The sequence below is a fragment of the Varanus komodoensis genome, unplaced genomic scaffold (genome assembly GCF_004798865.1).
Source record: "Varanus komodoensis strain SLA01 unplaced genomic scaffold, ASM479886v1 scaffold1, whole genome shotgun sequence".
NCBI lineage: Eukaryota > Metazoa > Chordata > Lepidosauria > Squamata > Varanidae > Varanus > Varanus komodoensis.
In genome coordinates this window covers 63,859,910-63,881,868 of record NW_025335268.1, presented here as the reverse complement: position 1 = coordinate 63,881,868, position 21,959 = coordinate 63,859,910, and the positions used below count along the sequence as shown (strand labels likewise).

Below are 21,959 nucleotides of genomic sequence, written 5' to 3'. Positions count from 1 at the left end.
TGATTTATGTAGTTTTTAGTGCTTTCATTTCAATAGCTACTAGAATTTCAGGGAACCATGTGGTACAATTATTCAGAGCTATGTGAGAGAATTTAGGAGTTATGATCTTAAGTGGTTTAAGCATAACTAAAATTTTGTGGACCCGTTTAATTAAAATTAATTGCAATTTGATTTGTTTTTTAGCTGACAAATCATGCAAATAAAGTGCAAGCAATTAGTTGTCTACCAGTTGCAATTTATAATGTAGGCAAGTTTAGATAGATATAAAAACTGTAACTCCTGAAGTAGCTACAGTCCAATCAAAGACTTAAATACTAATTTGTTGAGTGCAATAGATGTTTGGATTTCAGAAATAGTCTTTGCTTTTATTTCCTTTACAAAAGGCAAGCATTTTACATGTGGCAGTTTTTAAAGCTGAGTATGGTAAACACATTTATTGGTGAGGAGAAACTTCTTTGCCTATCAGTGTTTGTTGCTCTTATTCTTATACCCACCCTGCCCTGCAAAACTCCCTTGTCATTAAGAATCTTGGCTGAAATGAACTCCTGCTAATCAAACTGTACTGAACAGTGAGGTCATTGGAAGTCTTTAGCATCTTGTGCCTGTTCAAGAGTGAGTTTTGTTAAAATTGAATGCACACTTAAATCTACCACTTGGAAGAGGAAAAACCCTACCTGTGTTTTATAACTCTGCTCTGTCAGAACTCATAATAAGTCAAATATTCTTTCTGAGGTACTCATAAGGGAGGGGGTAAAACCTGTAAATTTAAGAGTAATTTCAGATTGTAAATGAAAAAGAGAGGCACGACTGTTCATTTGCACCAATCATGCCTTCCTTTCATCTGCTCTGATTAGGCCTGGTGCGGTTTCATCAAACTACTCCATCACTGAGCTGTCACTCCAGCCGTCTGTTGATTGAAAACAATCAGGGCTCTGATGGCACAATTATTCTGACCCTTTAACTAGAGGCTGCTGTGATAATGAAAGGTTGATTATGATAGTTTGTGCCTCTTTCAGTTTGCCAAGAAGGTTAATTTGGGCATCAGACGGATGTTTAATGGGCGCTTGCTGGCTACACTGAGGTAAATGAGAACGTGCAGCCTTCGATATTGCATGGATATAGTTTGGCTGTCAATCATTGTCATTTTGAGTTTGTGCCTTGCACTCTGGAAATCGCATTTTATTTTTTTTTCCTTGGGATTTAATTTATTCTGTGCCCTGAGGAAGTTCTTTCACTCTATGACCTTCACTGTAGCTTTTTCTCTGCCTTTTTTTTTTTTTTTGCTTCCCTTCCCCTCAGATTGTGCTCAAAGGCACAACAGATCTAGTAGAACACTTCCCCACTCCTTTTAATTTTCTCTTTACTTTAGTATGGTTGTTTATCACCTGTGTCTGACACAGTAATTTTCAAAAAATTGTTGTAGAATAAGAGTGTCGAAAATTATTGTGCAGCTTACTTGCTTTAAATAGCAGTACATCTCACATGATGTTGATGGGGCTGGGTGAGGTGATATGCATGTGCATATAGACATACCTTTGTAAAACAAAAGTAATTTAAAAATGCTAGCTGAATGATCACCCAGGAATAGAATAAAATATTCTCTCTCTCTTTCTTCCTCTCTCCCGCCCTGCCCGTGCACTTGCGCATATGCGCACATGCGCGCGCACACACACACACACACACACACACTCGCAAATGAATAAACAGACAACCCTACTTTATATCAGGGTAGGAAAAATGGTACCTTCCTGATATTTTGGACCATCACACTGATCAGCCCCTGCGAACATGGCCAATGGTCAGTGATCATGGGAGAATCAGTCCAAGTATCTGAATGCACAAGGTTGCCTTTGCTTGCCTTAAATGACTGTCACATTTCATCCAGTGCTGTACCTAAGAATTCCAGGTCTGCTTTTCATGGTAACAGTTGCACCACTTTGAGTTATAGGTCATACAATATTTCTGGTGCAACCAAAAGATGATGATTTATTCTTTTTTCCTTTGGCTTCCTGTTACTTCCATGTAAATCAAGCCTCCTCAAACTTTTTCAACAGGGGGCCAGTTGAAAGGTGCCAGAGATGGGCGCAGGCCACCAAGGCAGTGTGGGCGGGGGGGGAGGGCGTAGGCCTGGCTGGGGGGGCATACGGACGTGGAGATCCTTTTCTCCGAGTGAGTCCAAAACAATCTCTGTATGAGCAAGCCGGCATGCACGTGGCAAGTCCAAAACCTCTATGGCGGACCTGATAAATGGGCATGGTGGGCCAGATCCAGCCCGCGGGCCATAGTTTGAGGACCCATGATATAAATGATCACTGGTACTGTGTCTATAAGCTTTGTTCGAAGGAGCAGGTTCATAACTTGGGGTTCTCCTGGAGTCCTCTTTGACATTTGGGAGACTGAGTGGCCTCAGTAGCCTAGAACGTCTTCTACCAGCTTTAGCCACAATCCTATTTCAACAGAAATAGTGTGGCTTCAGGAATCTCTGCTCTGATAATGCAGTGCACCCTATATGGGATTGTCTTTGAAACTGTTTGGAAGCTGCAGTTTATAAAAAATACAGCAGCTATACTACTGACTAGGACTAGAAATTCCAAATATATAAGACTAATTCTGCCCTTCTTGTATTGGCTGCCCATATATTTCTGAGCCCAATTCAAAGAGGTAGTTTTAATTTATAAAGTCATACATGGCAATAACTGATGGAACACCTCTCCTGACCTGAATATATCTGGAGACTATGATAAATGTCTGAGACTTTTCTCTGAATGCTACTTCCAAAAGAGACTTGGAAGAGAAAACAGGAAGAAGGCGTTCTTTGTGGTTGCCCCAACTGCTGCTTGTGGAGTGTTCCTTGTAATGAGGTATGCTTGGTACCCACAATGTCATCTCTTTAGATAAGACTGCCCTCTATCTCCAGACATTTAATGGCATATGAGGGAACACATCAGCTGTTTTACCACATTTCTGTCTCTGTTACATGATTTTACTACATAAATTTCTGAACTATTTCTCAAACTAATTCAAACTAAACAAATTCAAACTAAACAAATTCATACTAAAATGATATATGTTTGCAAACATAGGAACTGTTCAACTTTATTGGACCATTATAAAATAGAGATGATGTTAGAGCAATTTTACTAGTACAATAAGTTTCTTTGGCTTCCCCCTTACATGATGAGAAATTAAGCTAGGAAGCTTCTAATTAACTGTAGTCCACCGTATCGTCCAAACTGGGGAAACAGAGGTTACCAGCTTTGGAACATACCAGAATATCAAACCCCCTTTGTGCTTAGTATCTTGTCTTGTTATGAAGTACAGCTTCATGGTTTGAATGAAATTGGAAATAATGGTTAATTAGAGGCTTTCTAGTTCAAACATGTATTTGCATATCTTGCAAAGCATATCTTACTTAATAAACTGAGATAACTGTCTGAACCAAGACAATACGAAGAAGAAAGTTCTACACTTATGTGGTTTGTGTCATTTCAAGTCATCTCATTGCTTCTGTTCTTTGGCTTTCTTTGAGGCAGGTTTTATGTATTGAAGATTATCAGGCTTTTCCAGTGGCTCAGTTCTTCGGTCTGTAGACCATATCTGCATCATATTTGAGCTTTTTACCTGTTCTGGAAATAATGAATCAATATTAATATCCACTGTGAATGAATCTCAAGAAGCCTTATTTATATTCTAATTATTCTAATGATAAAATGCAATCTAATTTGGGTTAAGCGGTTAGTCATAAAGGGTCTTGACCTTGCTCATGAAGGAAGACATATGTGACCTTCAGCTCTACAGTTATAAGGCTAGAAAATATGTTCTTAACAATAACTGCTTGCTGTTCAAATGCTGTTAGACTGAATCCAGATTAAGTTACCCATGCTCTGGAGCAACTGTCACTGGTTTGCTAATTTATTATTCCTCCCCAGAAATGTGCACAAATATTTTGTTTAACGTTTGCCAGTCTTTCAGAGGTGTGCAAGTGTGCAGTTGTGTTGGTCAGATTGGTTCATGGCCTTGCGTTGTCTGTCAAGGCAAGTGAAGTGCAGTTGGTAAGTAAGATAGAAATTGACAAAGTGAAACAGTCTACAGACATATTTGTGCACAGCTGCTGAGCTGGGCAAGGAAGGTGAATGATAAAGGAGAAAAGTGGAAGAGGTAGGTGCAGCAAAAAGAGAGTGGCAGCAAGATCTGCCCCTTAGCAATGTAATTTTCTCAATTTCAAGTGCTGAACTGACAGTTCTCATCTTCCTCCACATTTTCTACACTTTCCTGGGTCTCCAGCCACTCCAGAAAGAAAAGATACTAACACCGCTCCTTTGCTTCTGTTTCCTGACAGACACTTCTAATAACAACACCTCTGAGAAAATGGCTGAATGGAACTGAGTAAATTGGGTCACACTGGGGGAGGTGGGTCCATGTCCTGCCGGTTCTGGTGCCCAGCCATGAAATCCATGCACAGTTCCCCTCTGTTTATTCCCCACCCATGGAATATTTCCCAGTTAAAAATCCAGTTAAACAACAACTGCTAATCCAACAGTTTGTTCTTTCTAAACAAACCCTTAGAAGTAACAGAATGGAATAGAGCAGGAAGGACACCACTACTAGTGGGATTCACTCCCCCTGCCACCTACCCAGAGTGGTCACATTCACCGCATTCCATTCAATCGGCTTTTCAGAACTTTTAAAATGTCAGGGAAACACTGTAATCACATCAGCAAGTGCTCTGAAAAAGAGCTGTAAAAAGGGTGGTGTTACTACCTTTTCTGTTCCCCTGCTTCTCCCACTTTACCTGTGATTTTCAATTGGCAGTTCAGCAGTGGTGCTCAATGAGCCTACATGCCATCTCGCCTTGTCAATTTCCATTTGTGTTAATACCAGCTGCACTTTGCTCCCTTTGAAAGCAGAAACTTACAGGACATCAACCAGGCAAGATTTTTTGTACGTAAGTGTAGTCTGACAGACTGCCCTCCCTGCAAAATATTACAAAGATATTCACATTTCTGGACCAAACATTAATAAAATACAAGGAGGAGAAACAAAAAACAGAAAGTGGTGATTGGCGCAGGGAGGATGCTCCTGCTATGAAGGAGACGAGGGTCCTGTCTGGAGGACAAGGGGAAAGAGGGAAACTAGTCCTTGGTAAGCCTAATGGTCTCATGTACACCAAGGGTTGTTCTGTGAATAACCAGCACAGTGTGGCTCATCTGCAGGATTGCTTAGCATGTTGTAACAACCCATCCTTTGTCTCTTATGAGCCAAGTTGCAATGTGTTCACAAAGATCCCTCTTGAACACTGGTAGTATGACAAAACTGAGAAGAGAGCTGTTGTGCTGTGTATGTACTACAGAGCTTTGGATCATGACTGTTTTGTTTTCTATTGATTGATTTCTGGTGTGATACATTATTATTTAGTCATTATGAACATCTGCAGTATTGTTAGTTATTATCACACATCATCTGTATACAGCTATATCCTTAACCATTCAGAAGATACATCAGTGAGCAAAAAGTCAGCATAGCCCTGTTAGTATGTACTGACAGTCATTATAAGTTGGATAAAGGGGTACTTTTATGTATACAGTGGATTAAATTTGGAAGTGTATTTTATGTTGAGAAGCTGAATAATGCAAATATATAGTACTTGCACTGAAATTTGGACAATGTAGATAATTCTATTTTTAATTTTTTTTTCTTCCCTACTAGCTAGCTGTAAGGTGGTTAGAACATAACTGCCGGTATCAATACATGGATGAACTTCTGCAGTATGTTCGGTTTGGGCTTATGGATGTGGATACATTGCATGCAGTAGCCCTCTCTCACCCTCTTGTTCAAGCTAGTGAAACTGCAACAGCACTCATCAATGAGGCCTTGGCATATCACCAAAGCATCTATGCACAACCCGTCTGGCAAACCAGAAGGACAAAGCCTCGCTTCCAGTCAGACACTCTTTACATCATTGGTGGGAAAAAACGGGAGATCTGCAGAGTTAAAGAGCTCCGATACTTCAATCCTGTGGACCAGGAGAATGTTCACATTGCAGGGATTGCAAATTGGAGTGAACTGGCTCCCATGCCAGTAGGAAGAAGCCACCACTGTGTTGCTGTAATGGGAGATTTCCTCTTTGTCGCAGGAGGCGAGGTTGAGCATGCAACTGGGCGCACTTGTGCAGTTCGGACTGCGTGTAGATATGACCCTCGTCATAATTCTTGGGCTGAAATAGCTCCTATGAGGAATTGCCGTGAACATTTTGTGCTCGGAGCTGTGGATGGATACCTCTATGCTGTAGGAGGCAGAAATGAGCTCCGTCAGGTCTTGCCTACAGTTGAGCGGTACTGCCCCAAGAAGAACAAATGGACTTTTGCCCAGTCGTTTGACAGATCTCTCTCCTGTCATGCCGGATATGTTGTGGATGGTCTTCTTTGGATATCAGGTAGAAACCCGTTTTGTGCATGATTTGAGGGACTAAGTTGACAAATTGTCAGGCTGGTTGGTCTGGGGTAACATGCCTTGAAAGGGTTGGGACTAGCTTACATTTGCAGAAGATCAAGGTTGCAAAAAACAAGTGAAGATGGAAAGAAGAGTGTAGGCAATGCGGGGCCTGCAGGCATCCAAGTATCCCCAGACACCCTTCTGGATTCCCATCAAGGCTCCCTATCTCAGCCACTTAACCTCCCTCCCCCACACGTTGTTAGTACTTGGGATTGTTGTGAAATAGGTTTGTTCTGGTTCCAAAATTATGGGTTCAAAGGAGATGTTTACGTATGTTGGGACTCAGACCTAACATCAGACTTGTATTCAGATCTTTTGAGACGGTTACTTGTCCTTTGCCATGGCTTCTGTGGCAGTGTCCACACGGTTTTTCAACGTCAGATATACCTGCAGCTGAAAAAGGTCACCTACCCATTATATAATTACTTTGAACCATAGGCATTAACCTCAAAGGAGAGGAGTAACAAGGGGGAATGGATCAGCTACAGAACTACATAAATAGATAATTCAGATGCAGTGCCTAAAGATTTTTTTTCTCCAAGCAACAAAATTGGAATTTCAAGCCCAGTTCAAAAAGACTTGTAGTGGCATGATTGAGTAGAAAAAAATGTATGTGTAATTATAGTATGGATTCAAATGCTGTGCAGTCATTTGTATACAATTGAATAGAAGTAACATCTTATAAAATTGAGACAGTGGGTGAGTTTTAAGAGAGGAGATGGATGTGGAGCCGTGCACGGAGTGAGCACGGACAATGCTGGGACATGGGTGGCCTGTGGAATAGAAGAGTGGGGGCACTGACTGGCCGCAGAAAGGCAGCATTTAAAACTAAAAGCAACTATGAGGAGGCAGTTTACAAAAATGATCCTATTTTATACTAGAGTTGGGAAGATCAGTACTTTCCCCAAAACAAGACCGTCTTTCACCTATTTCTTCAAAATACTAAGTGGAAATAGAACTGACAGCTTGCACCCATATCCATAAAATTAATTGAGTGATTAAAATTGGACAAAGCATTGGATCTGTTGGTGTGACTTTCTCTTTGAGAATGGCTCATGTTCCTTAGCAGCGAGTGATATTCTAAGACTTTTTATGGATGATGTCCTTTTTATAGCAAAGAGTAATAAAAGGAGCATGTCAGAAGTGTATTCGGGACTTGTCTTACGCATCTGTTGACAAGTAATTTTGAGGTTTCATAGAATGCTAAATTTTTCAGGTTTTGTTAAGTGTTTGATTTGGGTGGTTCACAAAGACATGTATAGTTTTCATACTTAAATTGTGAAGCATTCAAGTAAAATGGTCAGAGAATGTACTAGAATATTACAGGTTCATGTTTAATTCTGTGTTTCTGAATGAGAAAAGCAATATGGACTATAACATCTAACATTTGAAGTGGGGGTGATGAGAAGCATACATGAGCCCCATCCAATCAAATTTCTAGGAAAACTTTTTCTTCTCTTATTAACTTTACATTTTGGCAAACTTTATGAAGGCATTGACATCTTTAGCCTATACTGTGCCTTTTAACCTGGAAACAAAAGCTGAAATAGCACACAAGTATATGAAGGGTCCTGTGTGTGTGAATGAGAGAAAGAGAATACTTTGTAGAAATTGATAGGACTAAATTGGCTTAAATCCAAACATGTCAGGCTAGTTCATTCTGGGATAATTAAATTGAAAAATTTCCCAAGTCTCCTGAAGCTCCTGCAGCATCAGTAGTCACCCTGCACTGTCACTATGCACACAGCACAAGCTTTTTTTGTTGTTTAAATGATGTTGAGTAACTAGAGACATCTTCTGGAATATAATTGCACGGGAATTTATAGTCGGTAGAACTGGAAGTCAAGGCCACCTGGTCCAACCTTCGGTTGTGTCAGGATGTGCTGATAGCAAGCCACACTCTGGTTACTGACTCTCCCATAGAAGTCTGAGGCCAGGCCTTTTTGCTCCACATGTGACATGTTTCTGCAGCGTTCCTTTGTTTCATTCATGTAAAGCCTTCTTGTCAAGATATGCAGGGCTTACATGCTATCATGATGCTTTGCTGGAGAGCTGCAGCAGGTGAAGGCTGTTCTTTCGTGGCCTGCTGCTGGCATTCTCTGTGCAGCCACTCATGAAGCAGGCTGGCCAGCCAGATGCTTCCAGGAAACCTACAAGCAACAGGGCCTGGAAGTGACAGCCTTCCAGCAATTGACGCTGAGCAGCATACCTCTTCTAAACACTTTTTTTTTTCCAATGTACTCTTTCTTTCTATCTTTCTTTGCTAGTATTTTGCTAAAGAATACCCTAAGAATACGAAAACGCTTAGTTGCATAGGAATAACAGTTGTTGTTTTTTAAAGTTTTCACAATTGGGAACATCATTAACACACAGTCACTTCTCCCCTCCATCATATCCCTAAGGATTAGGAAACAAAGTGCCCTCTAGATACTGTGGACTACAGCCACTCCCTTTAACCCTGGTCAGGGTGCCTAGGAGTTGCCGCCCAAAATCTCGAGGGCACCAGGCTGCCACCTACTCAGGCACAATATTCGATTCATGATGTTAACAAGCTGCAGCATGGAGGAGGTAATATTAAGAGGTACAATTTGCATCAAACACCACAGTTTCATTTGACTTCAAAAGAGGAAATTTCTCAACAAAAAAATAGGAACTTGTAAATAAGACATTGAAGAGGAAACTCAAGAAGTTTAAATAACTTCAAATAACTCAGAGATTACTAAAAGAACAAAAACAAAAACACCCCCTCTAATAGAGGCACAAATAGAATGCAAGCTACAAGTGAAAACAGGTAGCTCAAAATCCAGGAAATTACCAGCATGGTTAATGTTTAGAGTCAAAGAAGTGATTAGGGAGAAGAAAGCTTCCTTCTAAAAAGGGAAGGCTTGCCCAGATTTAAAACAACAACAGAAGGAACTACAGACTTGCACAAAGTAGATGCAACAATAAGAGAAGCAGTTTGGGGAGCACTTCATGAAAACATCAAGGCTAACAATAAATAATTGATGAAATATTTAAGAAAAAAAAGGAAGAAGTTGGGCCATTGGATGATAATGGAATTAAAGGAGCACTAAGTGGGGACAAGAAGATTGCAGAGAAGCTGAATGAATGTTTTTCATTAGTCTTCACAGCAGAGGACTTGAGAATGGCCAGTGTAACACCAATTTTTAATAAGGTATCCAGGGGGATGGGATCCATGAGATTCAGTGCCAGTTAGCCGAACATCTGTTATGGGTAAATTGCTTGAAAGCATCAGTAAAGATAGAAGCAGTAAGTATGTAGAAGGATAAGCCCTGCTGGAAAAAAAATCAGCATGGCTTCTGCAAGGGGAAGTCTTGTCTGACTAACTTAAGCGCTAATAAACTTGTAGACTGGGGTGACCCAGTATACATGGTTTTTTTGGGCTTCCAAAAGGCATTTGAAAAAGTCCCTCACCAAAGTCTCCTGAGCAAAGTAAGCAGCCATAGAGTACAAAAGGGGAGAACACTAAGTGGTTGAAGAACAGAAGACAGAGGGTGGGAATTAATGGCCATTCCCAGTGGAGAGATGTCACCAGGTTCTTTGGTACAACAGCACTTGGAATATTGTGTTCAGTTCAGGTTGCCTTACCTGAAAAAGGATATTATTGAGTTGGAAAAAGAATAGACAAGGGCAACAGGAATGGTAAGGCAGGTGGATGGAGCATCTCCCCTGTGAGAAGCAGCTACAACAACTCAAGACTGTTCAGCTTTTTAAAAAGGCAAGTAAGGAGAAGCATAATAGAGGTGCTTAAAATGATGCTCAGTGTGGAGAAAGTAGAGGAGGAGACATTTTTCTCCCCCTCCCATAACACTTGAACCCAGGGTCATCCCATGAAGGAGGTTTAGGACAGATAAAAGGAAGCACTTCTTCACACAGCATATGCAGAAAGTCCCCCCATATCTAACGGCTCAGTCACTGCGTTTTCAGTTAACCGCAGTTGACCTCGGCCTGAAAGAGAAGTTGTAAAGGGATGGAAAGAAGTCATAAAGTGCTTCCTGTAAGTGAAAATTCTTTATTTAATAGGGAAAGAAAACAATGTATGCTGAGGTAAGAATAAAAGAAATTGTGAAAAGGGGAATTTATATATAATACAGTGTTTGCTGTTATCTGCAGTTTCAGGCATCATCTGGGAGGCTTAGAACCAATTCACATGGATGCAGGAGTCCTGCTATAATTAACCCTTGGAATTCATTGCCATGGGAAGTTGTGATGGCCTCCAATCTGGGTGGCTTTAAAGGGGGAGTGGACACTTTTATGAGGGATGATGCTATCAGTGGCTACTAGTCTTGCTGGCTATGTGCCATCTCCTTTAGCCGAGGTGACCTGCCTGCCTGCGCCAGTTGCTGACGAGCTTGGGCAGCAGAGGTCTTGCAGCCATCCAGCCTGAGGGACCCTGTGGGCAGCTGGCTTGCCACCATGTGCTCAGAGTGCTGGACTAGATGGACTATTGCTGGTCTTGCATTTTTATGTCATTTGCCAGCTTGTACTTGAAGGAAAACTAGGTTCTTGGCTATGATATAGGATCCACATAGCATTTCTCAAGCAAGCACCCTGGCCCCTCCTAAATTCATATTTGCCTTCCAGTTGGAACCATGGGGATTTTGAAAGCTGTGTAAATTGTTTTGTGAAATTGTAAAGCAAAGGCTCTGCTGAGTTGATCTTTATTTGAAGAAGGGATTGCCTATGATTACAGGCAGTTTATGTCTGATGTTGCAAGGCAGACAGCTTAAATATTCCTGTGAATACCCTGTTGACCATTACTAAAAACAGAATACTGGACTAGATAGAACTTTGGTATGATCTAGCTTTTCGTTATGTTCTCATCCTCCTTTGCTGGAAGTACTTGGCCGTCCCCTGCATAAATTACAGAGAAACTCTGTATCCTGCTGTGTGGTGCTAGAGCAAGTATCACACCTCATGTCAAATCCATTTTAGCTCTTTGATCTAGGGCTTGGAGGACCGGTTTGGTACCCTGCTGGATAGTAAATATTTATCATATTCATATCACACTTTTTCCTGCAAGGGACCCAAGGCAGTTTACATAATCTTATTCCACCTCTCCATTTTTTCCTCACACCAACCCTGTGAGGTGGGTTAGGCTGAGATTCAGTAACTGGATACCCATGGATCAGAAACCATGAGGTTCTGATGAAGGTTTTGTACTGAACCCCCACCTTAATTCAAATTCAGCCTTTAGCGTTAATATGCATGCTTTTGAAAATCATAGGATTGCAATATATGATACACAAGGTTAGGCAACTGCTTGTGACTGTTGCTGACTGACTTCCACAAAATAGAAACAATAGACCACTTCCTAAAATTGACATAAGGCTTACAAAATAGGAAAAAATATTTCCCCCCTGTAACCACACCCCCAAATATGTTTGCCATTGGGATGGATATGATAATCCAGTAATCAGAAACCAAAAAATTTACCATCATTTACTGATGATTTTTCTCCTGCTATATTTGAAAGGCTATGAACTATTTACAGCTTCCTTGACTTTGAAAAGTCCATTATAGCCTTTATTTTTAAATGCATCCTGATGTCATTGCTTCTCCTGACATTATTATTCTCTTTCTTCTTTTTGGAACTCGGCACAGAAAAGTTAAAGGAATTGCCTTTTTGATTGTCCCATTTTACGATGGAAAACATCGCTTTTTCTGGTACCATTTAAACTTGTATTTCTCCACTATTATTATTATTATTATTTTTGGAGAAATTTTATTTCTATTCCTCCATTGCCTAGAGTAGTCTTAAAGTGGTCGCTCAAGGGGGCAATTATGGGCTTGTTAAATGCGAATTTTGGTAGGATGTTAAAAAATGAAACTTTCACTATAGCACTTCAAAGTTAGGATAAACTTGGTTTTGAAAATCGATGCTGATAGGAAATGGCATGGTTAATAGCGGAGGAATCTATAGAAAGCTGTTAAGATGCATATTATCCCCCTGGGGAGAACGTGGAGGATTGGGGTGGGAGGAACACAGAGGAGGAGAATGAGAGATCAGAACTGCCAATCTTTAAAATATACTTGTTGGCAGGGAAGGCATGGAATTGCGCTCTCTCTGCAAATGTGGTGATTGCAGGGGGCAGTGTAGCAGCATGTGGCAGCCGAACCTCAGAGCAGACAAATCAGCTTGATGACTTTCAAAGCCAAGAATTCTGCTAGAGGCAAGGGTATTTGATCTAATGGGGGTGAGGTGGGGATACAGATTAAAACTTATAGGGACCATTCTTAATTCCATTCCTACTTTATATAGTCGAATCTGTATGCAAATTCACAGCATCTCATTTTGCCCAGTGTTTTTTTTCTTAAAGAGGGGCACGATGTAAAGAGAATAACAATTTTACAGGGAGAGGCTATGTGTAAGTGCAAAAGTAGACCTGCAGAAGGTAAGTGTCCTAATTAACCTTTTGTATTAATCTTTTATTGGACAAAGTCCGACAGGCATGTCTCTTGTAAAAGCATTATGGGGATCTGTAGATTTATTCTGAAAGGGGGCTTATAGAGCAGGGATTTTGCAAGAGGCCCTCCTTAGCTGGGAAAGAGAAGTAGAAAGGTTTCTACTGATTTTTTAAAAGATGTTCATTTAAAATTATTGGGTTAAATCTCAGAGTGTGTGAGCGCAGTTTGCACAGTGAGAAATCTTCTGCCTTCCTCCTCCCTGCATGTGATCCAGTTTGTATCTGTACAGGGAAGGGAGAAGAAATGGCTTCCATGCCACCGGTGGATGGCTAGTGGATCAAATTCTTCCTTCATCCTTTCTCTGCATCTTTTTGTCATTTGGCATGGGTATATGATTCCGTTCTTGCCAGAGAAATATGTAAGCCGGAAAGTTAACATTCAGTAGTATTCCATACTACATACAAAGTGGCAACAGTTGCAGCACATTTACTAATTTTCCTTGGTGCACTTCCAACTGTGTTTATTGTTCATGTAACACTATAAATGTCTGTTACAGGAGGAGTAACAAATACAGCACAGTATCAGAACAGGCTAATGGTGTATGATCCTACCCAGGTAAGTTTTTATACTACAGGTATTCAGTTACACAAAGAAAAAAAAGTAAAACTCCTATGAGTAAAGGCACGATCACATTATTTCCAACTATCCCACTCACAACAGTATTTTGTATGAATAAATTGGCATACGGTCTTTCCCTGTGCCTTTGCAGTTCTGCATAAAGGGATGGAACACCCCAGCCTAGAGATAAATGTTTTTCCTTTCCCTCTGCTGGCAAGCTCCTCCCCAAAAACGGAAGGCGTCTTTCTGTTGCTGCTGTCATCATCTAGCAGTCCTCAAGGGTAGCCCTCCCAGGGCTTACTGACTCAATGATAACCCTCAGGTACACAGCCCCATGGAGAACACAGTTCAAGCCCCATGGCAGCTTGAAGGATGAAGCAGGATATTAATTTTGCATACAACTATTGGTCAAAAGTATGGGCCTTACTCCGAATAAAATAACTCATGACTTTGAGCTTTACATTTGCTAAAGACCCCATTTCACATTTATGAAATAGTTCACATAGTCAGAGACAGTATCCTGCAGTGTCTCAGCATGAAGCATGCTTTCTGGTTACTGCTAGGCCAAAGCCCAACCCACAAACAGTTAAAAAGGCTGAGAGTATGTGTTAGCATTCTTCCAATGAGATCTGCTTCATGTTTTTACACACATGCTCTTTTTAAAAATTCTGCTGGCATATTGTAGACGGTGGGCACTGGCAGAACCTCACATCTGCTTGTGTCTTGCACAGAATCTCAATAACTCTATCATTTGGTGCTAGTGCCTGCTTCTGCGCTAGGCCTTTGTGGAGCACTGATAATACCTACCATCTGCCACTGAGCACATAGCTACCTGCCAACAGGCAGGCTAGGGTGACCTCTGCTTCTCCACTGCTGATTAGTATTCACACACTGGCTTATTAGGAATGACCCCACCAGGCCCCTCTGTTTTTTTGCCTTTGCATCGCTTGGCGGCTTACCTGGCAGTCACTGCTGTGAAGGAAGCAAAGATATAATCAGGGGATGCAGGCAGGCTTTGCAAAGCAGATGGTGTCTATAGTTCTGTGTCAAGGGACTGGACTGTTAATGCAAATATTAATTCCTCCTAGTTGAATACTACATAGTATAATGGATAGCTATACATTATGGGGGCTACATGGAACAATGGTTTTCCAGCTCCCATCATTTCAAGCTCACCCCTTTCCATTCCTCAAATAATATAAAAATAGGTTTCAACCAAGGACTGATTAAAATACCACTTTTATTCGCCTAAGTGGTGGAACACATTTAGAAATAATGAGAGGAGCCTGGGCAAATGTGCTTTTGCTTAGGTCAGCCTTTGGATAGCATTTCATTAGTTCGGTCAGTGATGGATACTGCAAAGGCAGATACAGATAACTTTTTTTAGGTAATCTTTTGATACAGTTTATGGATATATGGATGATACGTGTTTTAAGCTGCTTTGAGCACCAGCTTCGATGTACATTTTTCTGTATATGTGAACATTAGACCAATTACTTTTGTTGATATTTGCAGAATAAATGGCTCAGTCGCAGCCCCATGTTGCAGAGGAGAGTCTACCATTCCATGGCTGCTGTGCAAAGAAAGCTGTATGTTTTAGGTGGGAATGATCTGGATTATAACAATGACAGAATTCTTGTGCGCCACATAGACTCCTACAATATAGACACAGACCAGTGGACACGTTGCAACTTCAGTATGTTGACAGGCGAGTATTTTATTTTATTTTATTTTGCAAGGTTCGGTTCCTGAAACAAGGATATTTAAAAAGAAGGCAAACAAGAAGTAGAAGAAAAGCTTATTTGTTGATCTGCAATGAATTTAAAACACATTGTTTCGTGAAATTGCTGACACTGCTTCTGAAGCAACTACCCAAAAGGGGGCCAATGCCAGCCATCCTGGAATGCAAGGAAAAGCTATTCCATTTCCATATAATTAAACTGAAGGAGTACAAGCATAAACAATTTCTGACCCACAAAGCTATATATGGAAAACTATTACGGCAGGGGTGCTGATTCATACGCTTCAACTCCAAGGTTGACTTCTGTTTCAGGGAAGCTCTTGAGGGGGACACATTCCAGGTGGGATTCAAAAATGCCAGCATACAGCAAGCTAGAGACTTACTCCCATTTCAACCTTAAACTGACACATTTCAGCCTTTTAGAATGGGGTGACACTGTACAAAAGCCAGGACACTACCAGGTGACCTGCACTTGGAGGGAAAGGGACTGGCTATCGGGAAAACACTGAGGGCCCAGTCCAGACCCCAGTTTTGCCGCTCTGTGCAAGAGGCCTAGTAACCCTTTGTGAAATAAAAACAAGAGACTGAAGGCCATAGTGCATACTTGGTGGATTAAATCATCCACTTAAATTAATAATCTGTTTACGTTTTCCATAATGTCACAGTGAAGAAGTTCTGACTTTAAGTTGGAAAAAGAAGATTAACACATTTCATACTTTCTTGGGGATTTTTTCCACTTTAGGCCAAAATGAATCGGGAGTTGCTGTTCACAATGGCAGAATATATTTAGTTGGTGGCTACTCAATTTGGACAAATGAACCATCAGCATGTATCCAGGTGAGCATTTTGGGTTCTTCTTCATGACCTCTGTGCATCACACACATGGGCTCAATGCCTGCATGGGAAACTGCCATAGCTGAAAAATGTTTGGCAAGGACTTTTCCCACCATCTGCTGAGAGCAGGTTCCCACGTATACCTCTCAGTTCCTCTTCAACCACCACTGGGATTGCCTTCTTGGGAACATTTCCCTTTCTCATCCAGTGTTCTGAGCTGATAAATTCTGTCCCTCCTTAATTGTCTCTTATTGGTCTAACGTTTTTGTAGCTCTTTTAAAATTGAGTGATCTTTGATCCCCCTTTTGCCTTTGAGGTGCATGGCTTCAACAGGACCTTTATGAAAGGCACCTTTTCACTGCAGCAGCAAACTTCTACCTATGGACAGTCACTTCCTTTGCTTACTGAGCTTGGTAGAGGACCGTCTTGTAGACTCTTGGCCTCACGCCAGGCCTTTACTAAGCAGACCAGAAGGAACAGCGTTCCAAGCCCAGCCTTCTTCAACAAGGGTCACAACCAAGGTGGGCTGAGCTGCCACCTTCTCAATCTTTGGCCATCCTACAGGCAAAGAAAACTTCAAATTATCAATAGCAAACTAGTCTACTTTGTTAGGCAAAGCTAAAACGAAGAAAAAGAAGGGCTTCGTACCTGCTTAGTCTCTGAAAGCAGGGCTTTCTGTGTGAGCAACCAGCCTTCCCCATCTGTGCACAGCTCTTCCACTGCTGTTGCAAAGAGCAAGAACATCTGCATTTGGTTCGCTGTGATGCACCAAGGACAACTAGAAATTGGTCTCAGCCACTTGCTCTTCGGTGCCTCCATCAGTGCGCTTACTGGATGACACAGTAGGAATGAAAGATGCAGTCTCCCTCTCAGTGGAAATGGGTCACTTCATTCATTATATGTTATGGATAATTTAGTCCCTCAAACTTAACGCTCAGCAATCAGCTGCATGGGTATAGAACCCAGCCTTTGACTTCCTCCTCTTGGCTATCCTGTTCTTGGCAGTACAGCAATCTTGGAAAACTCTCACCTCTATGACCCTGACTTCAGAGAGGTTGGAGCATGTGTACAAGATGAAAGAAAAAGGTGTGGCTTTCTGGTTCACCCAGCCACTGTATGTATGATCCACTCAGGACAGGTCTTGTACATGTGGCCAAGAGAAAAGGTGCCTGGATGCCATGGGAAGATACCTCTATTCATCGACAGCAGATATTTTGTGGGAGAAGACTGGATTTTTATTTGATCACATTCCTGATAAGCAGAACCTGGCAAGGCATTTCCAATCAAAGGTCTCTCCTAGAAACAGTTCAGTACCTCATGACATCACGCATACTGTGGTGCCAAGGCCATGACAGGTGCTGCAGTGTTACTATGACATGGATTGGTTTGGATTGGCATAAATCAGGAGGCAAGGTTGAAAATTGAAAATATACCTTCAACAGAGAGGGCCTCTTTTAAGACCAGTGAAGCCAGGGATTCCACACACAAGTCAAAGACAATGGCCAGGAAGATGGTTCTCACGCAGTCCATCATGCCTTCCTCTTGATACTGATTTTGGTACCAATGCCCCATCTCCTTGCAGATGCAATCAAGATGATTGTGCTTTTTTTTGCCCATTGCTACCACCAGCTCCTAGGAGACAGTATTTTTCCTCCAGGTACCATACTAGTCTCGAAAGAGGAGACTGGGCTTCCAAACAGCAATATCGATTTTTCCATTCCTCCACCTTCCAACCTTGTTTTGGATCTTCTGTTGCCAGGACACCATTTACAACAGACTCTTGGGTCCTATCCGTTCATCAATGGAGTTATCTTACTAAGTTTTAAGTTCCTCCTCTCTTTTCAGGTATTGCCTTAAAATATCTGTATGAGCTTTGAACTCAGGATAACAGACTACCACGTCCCAGATCATCACAGACAATATAGTGGTGGTCTAGTCCTTCAGGTTTGGAGGCATGCACACACCAGGGCTCCTTTGCCTAATTGCATTATTTGGAATTGGGTCATTTGGCATTAAATAACTTTCAGCCAAACATATAACCTTTGCCAACAATATCCTAGCAGATACATTCAGACAGGTCAATTGTCCTGCCAACTGGATCACTGTATTAACTCCCAGCTCTTTTAATGATGGGGCACACTTCATCAGGACCTTTTTACCACTCCAAAGTATATGGTCTGCCAACTGTGCTGCTCTCAGCCAGGAATTGGCAATGACTGACCAGGGGATGCCTTTTTCTTCTACATCTTTCCTCTGTTCCTCGTAATTTTGGAGGGCCTGATTAAAGTACAGGAGGATTCCATGGACTGCAACCTGATCACCCCAGCAGGCATGCCAAGCCTGGTTTGTGACACTCCTATACCACTCAAAAGGAGAATTGATTTCTCTTCCTCATGTAACAGGCCTCCTCACTCAAGATTGGAACCAACACCCAGCCTCAATTTATGCAGGGAACTTGTTTTCTGTAAAGTCGGAAAGATATCTTGCCTCTTCCTCTGCTATGGGGGTAAAACAAGGGACTCCCAGTGTCCTTGCAGACACTATCGTCATCTTGGATTGTACAGAATATTCAGTTATCACATCACATTTCAGGAATTGATAGTGGTCATGTCAGCTGCTTTCATTTGATGAGTTTTCCCGATGGACTTATGCTGGGTGCCTACATGGTCCAAGCTATGTAGTTTTATCAAATACTACTATTTTGATGTCAGAACCAGGACTGATTGCTCTTTCAGTCAGGCAGTTTGTTAATTATCCAAATGTGTGATGCACCAAGACCACAAAGGAGGACAGGTGACTTACCTGTAACTAGAGTTCTTTGAGTGATCATCTGTGCATTCACACAACCTAACCCACCATCCCCACTTCAGTATTGAGATTTAAATTAGAAGCATAGTGGCTACCAGTAACAGCATCAGTACTGACCTTTTATCTCTCCCTTATGAGACTGCAGTGTTGGTCTCAGAGGTACTGAGAGGAATAGGTAGGGACCTGCTGTCAGCAGAACAGTGGAAGGTGTTCTTGCCAAAAATTTCTCAGCTATGGAAGTTTCCTGAATCGAGACTCCATGCAGGCACAGAATTCACATGTGTGAATGCACAGATGACCATGGGAAGAACTACAGTTACAGGTAAGTAACCTGTCTTACTGTTTGAATATTTCTAAATGGCAAACCTGGCTTGACTTTTTTTCCTTCAGCAATGCACCACCTCCATGCTCTTCCAGGAATTCCGCTAATGAAAATTTTCAGAGGCTACAATGAAGTGATGTAGGGATAGAACACACAAAAATTTCTTTCCCCTTTCCATCAGTGAATGCCAGGATTTGTTTACAGGATCTTAAGATCCAATTTGTTATTTCAGTACCATATACACTTTAGTATATTGTTAAACTATAAGCACTGTTTTGAGAAGAATTTCAATAGTCCAAGCATCCTTTCTTTAAAAAATTGTTAAACTTTTTTGTTCTTTTGTTGATCATACCACCTACATTACTCCTCACTGGGATAAACCAGCTTGTTTAAGTAAATTAGTTTTCTAAGACTAGTTATATGGAGTATTTCTAGGTTGTAAAACCTTAAGCATTCTGCCCACTCCTTGCCAGGATAGGGTTGAAACCAATGTATTAGGTACACAAGCAGATATTTTTCTTGAACACAAACATTATTTACATAGGCATTACATGTGGTGCTTGTTTTTAAGTGGGCACGGATACCCCCCACCCACCTAAAGCAGGCTATTAACCCCCACCCCACCCACATAGTTTCCTGCTCTGGCAGGAGGTTGGTCCTTAGGCAATACCCACAACCCTCTTTCCTCTCAGGTTTGGTTGTAGCACTGCTTATCCTTTAGGGAGGACTGTTTAGCATCTATTTATTGTGAATTATTTAGCATACTATTATCTAACCTTTAAGGATACAGAAGCTCCAAAAGAGGGTTAGTCAAATAGGTGGGCACAGAGCACAGCATTGTACAAGTAGGAAGATAATTGCTTTGATTGTGCTCTAGTTTTAAATAACCTCAAATTGTTTCCCTGCAATTTTAGAAGACACGCTTATTGAGAAGGTTGTAGTCTAGTCTGTTTCCCACTGTGTTTGTTCCGAGTGGGTTGGGTGGAGGGCAAGGTGTTTTTTAAGGGAACATTCAAACATGCCATTCCCACCTTACCCTTGTAGTCCGAAGTGGTCCATTCTGCTACCTTTCTCAGCCAGGTCCAAAAACATAGCTGTATTTCAGCCATTTTGAGCTAATTTATGTACTGTTGCATATTGCACAGCTCTGAAATGCTGCCAGCCCCCTCCTCTTCCCCCACCACATTTCCAAAAAACTGCTTCTAAGGGACCCGAACCCACCAGAGCAGATTTTGGGAGCAGGGAGAATCCACTCTTATCAACTGTGGATGAATAGCAATGGCTTTGACCACCTTCATTACTAGTTTAATGGTACGGGGTTAGCATGAGACCACAGAATAGGTAATCATTTGATCCACAATACTGAAAACTACTTTACACTTGGTATTACCTGTAAGTGCCACTAAAATTTGCTACTGATAAAAATGTCATGGTCACACCTTTTTTTTTTTCTTTTTCTTTTCCTCAACAGGTACTGGATGCTAGCAGGGAAGGAAAAGAAGAGGTTTTCTATGGGCCTACTTTGCCTTTTGCTTCTAATGGAATAGCAGCATGCTTTCTGCCAGCCCCCTACTCCACGTGCCCAAACTTGCAGCCTTTGCAAGTGCCTCACCACAAGATAGGCGCTGTGTGAGGAAGGGGCAGGAGTGACCAGCTTCATTATTCATTCAGACTTCACATGTGAATCAACCAAAATGAATCGTCATTGAAAATCTTCTTTGTGCTGTGCAGAAGCCAAAAAGTGGAAAAGCATAAACAAATGGGGGCAGAATTACTCTAACCCAGTTCCCTACTTTCAAGTGGGATGATGGAGCATCTTCACCTGTTTTTCCATATAAGTATTCTAGGAACATTTTATGCAGTTTGTCTGACCTTTTGTTCACAAGGATCTGCTTTATCTATCGATTTCCAGAAGTGCATTGCAAAGAAGTGATACGTCAATAAGGACAATATAATCCTATATATGCAATTGAAAACCTTTGCTGAATATCCTGAACCAAGTTTTATTTCCACAGGTTGTTGCTTTTAGCATTATACGTGGTGGAGGGAACAAACAAAACCTTTAGTTGGACATGCATAAAGAAAATAAAGGGATTCTACCTTTGATGTAAAACAGTTGTCCTCAAAATGTGGGTTGAAACAGCAGTGAGCTTGGACTGCTTAAGCCTTGCAAAGGGCTTATTTTAGGTGCTTGTCCTTGGGTATTAGGAAAACCTTGAAACTCCAACTGCTGTGTATTTTCAACATTTCTCATCTGCAAAGGTGCTCTTAACCTCTGAACTACTGGCTGTTACTCATCCTTGCCTCATGGACAGTAGGAGGCTAAAAGCTGGACAAAAAGTCATGTAGCTGTAATACCTTCAGCTGCAGAAAAGGCGGAAATGTGGCACACTCATCTAAGGGAAAATGTCATGCAGCAGGGAGGAGTGAGATGGGCAAGTCAGAGGTCATTGTAAAGCCTTGCTGTAGTGTTCAAGATTGTTCCCAATAGAATTAGAACAGGAATTGCTGCTTAGACATAGTGAAGCGTGTTGATTATCTTGAGTTCTTACGACTTTATACTGATCAAAAGTGGCTTTTTGAAACAATGATACTTAGCAGACACTTTGGGGTAAGTGGATTGCTTACTTCCAATATCTTCATTTGGCAAAAGCTGTAAAGAGAAAATAAATTCATGTCTAAACACCACTCTAAAATTTAAAGATTAAAATGTTA

The 21,959-nt window shown here is 41.4% G+C and overlaps 1 protein-coding gene across 2 annotated transcripts in view; it reads left to right on the top strand.

Moving 5' to 3' along the window:
* Nucleotides 1-21,357, top strand: part of KLHL32 (kelch like family member 32) — an 86,808-nt gene extending 65,451 nt beyond the window's left edge. For both annotated transcript variants that reach the window (XM_044427498.1, XM_044427490.1), the window contains exons 7-11: nucleotides 5,707-6,433; nucleotides 13,478-13,536; nucleotides 15,055-15,247; nucleotides 16,023-16,117; nucleotides 20,716-21,357. In XM_044427498.1, the coding sequence (XP_044283433.1) occupies nucleotides 5,707-6,433; nucleotides 13,478-13,536; nucleotides 15,055-15,247; nucleotides 16,023-16,117; nucleotides 20,716-20,877 (1,236 nt within the window). In that variant the 3' untranslated portion in view covers nucleotides 20,878-21,357. The remainder of the gene's footprint in view (nucleotides 1-5,706; nucleotides 6,434-13,477; nucleotides 13,537-15,054; nucleotides 15,248-16,022; nucleotides 16,118-20,715) is intronic.
* The last annotated feature ends 602 nt before the right edge of the window (nucleotides 21,358-21,959 follow it).